At 58.0% G+C, this 7,353-nt stretch overlaps 1 protein-coding gene across 2 annotated transcripts; it reads right to left on the bottom strand.

Annotated features, from left to right (window-relative positions):
- Positions 1-75: 75 nt before the first annotated feature.
- TAGLN (transgelin) lies at positions 76-5,517 on the bottom strand. 2 transcript variants are annotated; one of them, XM_061440427.1, is made up of 5 exons: positions 5,268-5,517; positions 1,663-1,854; positions 1,372-1,549; positions 993-1,095; positions 76-649 (listed from the first exon to the last, which is right to left on the bottom strand). In XM_061440427.1, exons 2-5 carry the CDS (start codon positions 1,840-1,842, stop codon positions 505-507), a joined length of 606 nt encoding a protein of 201 aa, XP_061296411.1. In that variant the 5' UTR covers positions 1,843-1,854; positions 5,268-5,517; the 3' UTR covers positions 76-504. The 2 variants fall into 2 exon arrangements, with proteins under 2 accessions (XP_061296411.1, XP_061296412.1); XM_061440428.1 differs by having other exon boundaries at positions 1,663-1,946; positions 5,268-5,456.
- Positions 5,518-7,353: the final 1,836 nt, after the last annotated feature.

The following is a 7,353-nucleotide window of genomic DNA, read 5'->3' as shown; positions in this document are numbered from 1 at the left end:
CCTGACTGTCCCCCGCTCTTACTTCTGGAACCAGAACCAAAGCGACCAGGGCAAATCAGACTCTGGCAGCCAGGCCTGAGAAAAAAATTTATGTATATTTTTTTTTCTTTTTGAATTTCAACCCCCCAAATATTCCAGCAAAAAAAAAAAAGTCAAGGGAGGTTGGGCTGGGTCTCCTTCTATGAGCATCTGCTTCCAAGGAGGCTGCTTCCCCAGGCTACCACCAGCCCACATCTCCCCTGCTCAGCCCAGGATGGGGGGAAGGCAGAGCTGGTGGGGGAGCTGGGAGGCGGGCCGGGGGAGCAGTGCTTTGGGGTCAGGAGTTGGGCTGAGGCTGAGGGGTGGGGGCAAGCTGCCCAAGTGCAGTCACCTTTGCTCAGTGACGGAGCCTCGAAGCTTGGCCGGGGCTGAAGGAACTACACGGCTGTGTGTGAGGCGGGCGAGGCAGGATGCTGTGGCCAGCGAGCTGGGCAAAGGTGGGGCTGGGCGCCGGCCCTCACCCTCTTAACTGATGATCTGCCGGGGCCGCCCATAGCCCGTCATGCCAGCCTGCGAGGCCCCTCTGTTGCTGCCCATCTGTAGGCCGATGACATGCTTGCCCTCCTGCAGCTGGCTCTCTGTGAATTCCCTCTTATGCTCCTGGGCTTTCCTAGGAAAGGAGGAACCAAGATAAAGACTTGCCGGGACTGTGTGTTTGCCATCTGCCTTTGGTTTCCTCTGTTACTCCTAGCCCGATGCCATCCCCTCCCGCCTTTCACGGCTCTCATTTCCTTATTGCAGCTGCCCCGCAGCACGGGCTGGGAAGACTGGCTCAGACAGGAGGGTAGAAAGGGAGGAGTCAAGATGTACTATGGACCCACTTCCCCCGCCCTAGACCCTCACTGTGTACCTTTCCTGGCTTTCTGCTTCCTGTAACCACTGCACTAACCGGCTAGCCCCCCTCCTGTAGAAACCTGAGCTTAGCGTGCAGGGAACCCCTGGTGGCCACGTACTTCATAAACCAGTTGGGATCTCCACGGTAGTGTCCATCATTCTTGGTCACTGCCAAGCTGCCCAGGGCCATCAAGGTCCTCTGCACCGCAGCCAGGTCTTTGCCTGTGAGTAGGAAGAGGGGAGGGGAGACAGCCTTTAGGACTGTGTAAACAGAATCCAAGGCAGAGCCAGCCTGTGCCCCTCAGAAAGATGGCCAACCCAGGGGCAAAGGTGGTCCTGAAATCGAAGGGGACACAGAGATCCCACCATGGGAATGGGATTCTCCTGGTGTATGCCACTCCTGCTGTGCAGACCCGTCATAGTGGCAGATTGGATCATCCCTCATCCCTGCCTCCGCCTCCTGTACACCTGCCTCATCCACCCATCTCCTCTCTCTACCTTCAAAGAGGTCAACGGTCTGGAACATGTCAGTCTTGGTGACGCCATAATCCTCAGCTGCCTTCAGGAACTGAGCCACCTGCTCCATCTGCTTGAAGACCATGGAGGGCGGGTTCTCGGGCACCTTCACTGGCTTGGAGCCATCAGGATACAGGCTGTTGACCAGCTTGCTCAGAATCTGCCAGGCAAAGAAGGCAGCTGAGGACTCAGCTTGAGGTGGGGGTGGGGGGCCCTGCCCCATGACGGTGGCACAATGGCACGACCCCGGCCCCTGCCCTAGGTGTCACTTACCACGCCATTCTTCAGCCAGACCTGGAAGCCCAGGCGCCCGCGGTCGGGGCGCCCCACATCGGGGCCGCACTGCATTACGATCCACTCCACCAGTCGCTCCTCCAGCTCCTCGTCATACTTCTTCTCGATTTTCGACTGCACTTCCCGGCTCATGCCATAGGAAGGACCCTTGTTGGCCATGTTGGCGGGGAGCTAAAGCAGCACAGGCCAGAAGAGGGAGGGGGTCAGGGAGTCAGAGAACAGCTCTGCTGTCACGGGTGCCTGGCAGGTCTTGTCTTCCAGCTCTGAGGATCAGGGGAGTGGGGAGACCACTCTAGCTCCACGGCACTTACCTGGGCTAGCTCGTCCCCTCAGTCCAGGAAGCCTCTCTGAACTTGGAGACTAGATTTTTGGCAGTCTAGAGCAGAAGTTAGTAAACTGTTTGGGTAAATAACCAGATAGTCATTTTACTGACAGTCATATTTTAGGCTTTGCAGGCCATAAAGTCCCTGCCATTGTAGCCTCGAAGCAGCTTTGGGCAATATGTAAACAAGTGAGCATGGGTGGGTTCAAATAAAACTTTATTTACACAAACAGATGACAGGCTGCATTATGGTTTTAACAGTCCCTGGTCTAGAGCACCCTTTCTTTGCTAAGATTGGTGACAGGCACTGGAGAGGTCTTTTGGAAGAGACCACATTGACCCTCAAAATGAAGCCAGCAGATGTCTTTGTCCAGTGAGGTGTGAGGTGGTTTGGTGCCTCTGCCTCAAGTTATGGGGTTCCCTCCAACTCTCAGTTCTCCCAGAAGCAGGAACCCCAAAACTCCAGCTCTTTGCTAGCTCAGTTCAGCCTCCAGCCGACAGCTACAGAGGCTGAAGCTTTCCCACCCCTGGTAAGGGCTAGGAAGCCAGCAAGACCCAGGAGCTTTTGGCCAAGAAGTTGTATTTCCCCAGAGGAGCCAGATGTGCGAGGGCTGCCAGCTGGTGCACCCACCACCCTGCCTGGTGAACTCAGGCTCTCACCACTGTGGGAGCTTGAGTAACCACAAAGCCGGAGTTCTCCAGGGACGTGAGCCCAGCATTTGCCAAGCAAAGCAGGGAAGACCTCCCCAACTTGTGGCCCTAGGGCCCAGGGCTGGCCCCACTCAGGAGCGCCCACAAGTGGCAGGGGAGCAGCGGGAGCAGGGCCAAGCAGGGAGGCTGCTGAGGAGGCTTGGGTGTGACCGGTGGGGAGGAACCTGAGCTGGCCTCAGGTATCACGTGGCGCCAGAGCTCATCAGAAGAGTCCTTTGAAAGAGGAATCAAATGAGGCCAAACCATTCCCTGGCCTCCGAGAGGTCAGAGGTTGGGAGGGAGAGCATGGTCTGAGGATGGAGGCAGTCACTACCGTGTTCCCCCAACTCCCTCTCCTGTCAGAGCTGAGCCCTTCTTCCTCCCCACTCCCATGGAAGGCAGTGGACATTATTACTTCACAGGGTCCCAGCTAAGCTGCCAAAACCCACTTGCCCGGCCCTTCCTTCCCCATGGCTGACGGCTTTCCTGAGCTCTCATGCCCCGTCTGTGCAGGGAGGATAATATATCTACCCCAGAGAACTGGGAACATTCCAGAAGGCCCTGTCTGTGATGACCCAACACATGGCCTGTCCCTCAGTGAAGATCCTTAAAACGCTGGTCTTTTGCCCCCAGAGCCGGTCTCCTGGTAGTGACCCAAGAAAGCCAGCCCCTGACCAATCGGTAAAAAGCAGTTTCTCCTGCTCCAGGCTCCACCCCTCTTCATAATCATATTCCCTGAGGGGATTGCAAAGTTTGGGAGAAGAAAACAAGAGAAAGGCTCCTCTAAATTCCAGCCACTTGGCCCCTCACTTCTCCCTGAGTCTGCTTCCTTATTTGTAAAGTGAGGGCTGGACCACCTCCGAGGATGTGGTTCTCAGAGCATCCCAGCCAGTGATGCCAAAGAACCCAAAGGCCAAGTCCCTCCCTTCCCCACCCTGCTGTGTCTCATCCCTGCTTCCCGAGGACTCCTGGGTGAAGCACTGGGGTCAAGACACACCAGCAGCTGGGACCAGGGGGTTTCAGCCCATATCCTTCATCCAGGCCTCCCACCCACCCGCCTCTTCTTAGCTTTCACCACACCATCCCAGGCAGGCAGGAGGCACCCCATGGTCGGGGCCCCAGCCCCCATCTCCTATGTCCTGCCTTTCCCTCCCCTCTTCCCCTCTTTCTGCCCCTCCCCACCCCCAGACCTCGCACTGGGCCCATGAGGAACAGGGGCCAAGCAGAGTGAGTCTCCCACCCCCAGCTTCCAGCCTCAGGAAATTCAGGACAGTCAAGGTGGCAGGGCTCACAGTGACAAGGACACAAACTTGCAGCCCCGAGAGACGACATTTGGATTGATCAGAACCAGGGAGGGAGATGAAAGACACCCTACCCCCACCCTCCTCCCTCCTGGTGGAGAGCCTGAAAGCGGAGGGTTCCAAGAAGAATCCTGCCAGGCCCTCTGACAAAGGCCTCTCCAGGCCCACCTTGGAGCTGCTGGGGAGGGGTGAGGGGAGACAGCGGCCCACCCAGGGTCTTTCCAGGCAAAGGCTCCTAGGACAGGATAGACAGGGAGCCTGAGGCTCTGCCTTGACCCCCCACCCCCGCCCTGTGGCTCCATCAGCCTCCCCTCCCCGGAGAAAAAAAACAAGCCCAGCTGCCAAGAGGCGGGGGCAGCTCCTCCCAGCAGGAACCCGGAAAACCAGCGTTCTCTGCTGGACTGCTGTGCCCCCCGTCTTCAGAACAAACAAAACAGGACACAGGACAAGCACAGGAGCGGTGGCTTGACTAAATTCTGGGGTCAGGGGAGACCTGTCCTACCCACCTACCCTTTGAAAAACAACCACTAAAGGAAACGCCAGACCTCAGGAGCAGGCCCTGCCTGGCCCTGTCTGCACCGCCCAGGCCGTCACGCCAAGGCTCTTGGCAGGCCACCCCCATCCTCTGCTGGTGGGTGACCTCCGCCTCAGGGTATGGAGGGAGCTGCGTGCCTGGAGAGTCGGTTCTCTTACTGTCCCCGCATCCTTCCACCCTAGCCAGTTCCAGAAGACAAGAGCTTTGTGTCCCACTTCCTCAGTGGCTACCCAGGGCCTCTCCTAGGCTGCTCAGGACCTGGGGACCCAGCAGAGGGTCACTGCGCTCCAGCCCTGGTGTACCGCACACCCCCTTCACCTCCTCCGACACCCTCCTGGCCTGGCTGGATAGCAGACAATAAGCCTTGGGTCTAAATCGACTCCACCTTTGAGCCCATCACACCACACGTAGGGTGACTATGGCTGAAAATGGGGTGCCTCCCTGACCCCAGTTTCCCAGGTTTCCGCCATCAGTCCTTCTGCACCAGCAAAGTCTCCCTGGGCATCTCAATTGGGTTCAAGGCTGCCCAGTGTAAGAGGCTCGGGACTCCAGTAACCCCTTCCCACCCAGCAAGCTGGGACCACCTCTGCAGGTGGAGGTGGGGAGTGCACACTGAAGAGGGTGGGCTTCCCCCTGCCTGGGAGCCCGAGAGTTCTGCCTGCGATACACCCACTGCGACCTCCAACTGCTGAGCCCCAGCCCAACTCCCCTCCAGACCCCGGACAAATGCACTTACAGGGGTTCCTCGGGGCTCTCAGGAAGGCGTGAGCTCTGTCTGGACTTGGACAGACAGGATGGGGCGCTGGCTGGGTGAGGGGTTTAAAGGGCTGCCACGGCGGTGATGTCAGCCTCCCCCCCGCTGACTCGCCCCAGCCCCCTCCTGTCCAGAGGAAACCGGCTCCTTCCCCACCCCCGGCTCCCCCAGTGACTCCACACAGGCTCCATATTTGGGGAAAGACACCAAGTTGGAGCAGTCTACCGGGGGCTGCCCGAGACATTCTCTGCGTGCTTTGGGGATGGAGCCGGCGGGGGCGGGGCCGCTCTGCCGGCGGGGAACCGCCGGGAAAAGCCTTTTATGGACAGGACCACGAAGGCTTTCCCTGCCGTCTGGACTTAGGGTTGCTCCTCTGACACTGTTCCCTGCCTCCGGGTTTGCGGGGAGGGGGAAATTCAAGAGGGGCTGTCCAGTGAAATAGGTTGGGGGACCCCTCCCTGAGGCTTGTGGGGGACTAACCAGCCACTCTCTCCTTCTGGGGCTTTTAGCCCTAGCGGGAGACAGGAGCTCACCTTTCCCGAGGACCAGGCTACGTGCCAGGCATTTTGCAAACGCGCTCATTTGATACTCATAGCTGCATCATGACAGCATAATTACTCTCCCATTTTACAAATGAGGAGACAAAGGCTCGGAGGGCGTCTTACCCAAGGCCACGTGGTGAGTCTTGAGAGGCAGAACCTGGGCATCCCTGCCGACCCCCCAGCCATGTGGGAGCCAGAGAGGCCGGCAGACCCACCCTTCCAGCTGCACCTGCTCAGGTTGAGAGTTCACAGTTGGGGTGGGTTTTAAATCACACGCTTTAGCTGGAGGTGGGACTGGGGGGTTCAGCAACAGCTCAGTCCGATCCAGAGGGTCTGCATGGCCTGAAGCACCAACACTGGGGGTGGAGGCTCAAAGACTTCTATCATCCTTCCCTCCTTTTTTTTTTTTTTTTTGATGTATTTGTTTATGTATTTATTTATGGCCAGTGCTGCTCGGCATGTGGCATCTTAATTGGATGTGGCATCTTAATTGGATCTGGCATGTTAATTCCCCAACCAAGGATCGAACCTGCACCCCCTGCAGTGGAAAGGCAGAGTCTTAATCACTGGACCACCAGGGAAGCCCTCCCACCCTGCCCCTTTTCAAACAGTCTCTACCTCCTCTGGAAAACAGACAACCCCATCACCCAAGAAAGGAGACCCGCTCAAATCTCGCTTCAGCGAAGGATAGGGAGTGAAGAAAGGAAAGGGGCACCCGGTGGGGGCTCTGGGCTGCCTGCTGTGGCACCGCTCCATCCTTGGGCAGCCTGGCAGGGAAGAGCTAATACTCCACCACACACTACACATCCACCACCCGGCACCACTAGGAAAGGCCTTTCCTGCACAACCAGCTCCGGACGCCAGAGTCTAGCAGTGCAGAAGTACAGTGCCCCCCAGTGGCACCTGCGGGGAAGAGCAGGGAGAGGAGCTAGGGAGCCGCTAAAGAGAAGCCCTCTAGACTTTGAGTTGTGTCCTTAATTCACCAGGTTCCTCCTCGAAAGCCCGCCCCACCCTACCCCCGGCCCCCGCCCCGCCCCGCCCCGCCCCTCATCTTGTCCTCCCTAGGCTGCCGAAATTTAAATCGCCTTCCAGGGTCATCTCGAAGGTCCCCCCTTTTGGAGCTTGCGCGGTGGGCACTCCCCCACCATCCACTCCATCTCGGGTTCCCTAAGCACCACCTGTCCATTCAAGTCAGGTGAGGGAGCACTGCCCTGTGCCTGCAGCCTGCTGAGCCGAGAGGGACTCAGCTAAGAAGTGAAGCTGGCCTGACTGGTGGCTGGGAACCAGATGGGCAGAGGCTGCCCCCATCTGCCAGGTGAAATGGCATAGCTATGGCTTTTTCCCTACACGATCCTCTCCACTCACGGTGCCCAGCACAGAGCAGGCCTCTGGTAAAGGTTGACTAAACTGATGCCATTGCTCACAGGAGAGAAAAAACATGAGGCTGTCAATGGACTACTATTCCCCACAGGTCTGGGGCTTGGAAGAGAATGGCAGACCAAAGACCTGGGAAATGGAGGAGCCCG

Source organism: Bos javanicus, chromosome 15 (assembly GCF_032452875.1).
Source record: "Bos javanicus breed banteng chromosome 15, ARS-OSU_banteng_1.0, whole genome shotgun sequence".
Taxonomy (NCBI): domain Eukaryota; kingdom Metazoa; phylum Chordata; class Mammalia; order Artiodactyla; family Bovidae; genus Bos; species Bos javanicus.
The sequence above is the reverse complement of the archived record's forward strand: the minus strand, read 5'-3'. Positions and strand labels throughout refer to the sequence as shown.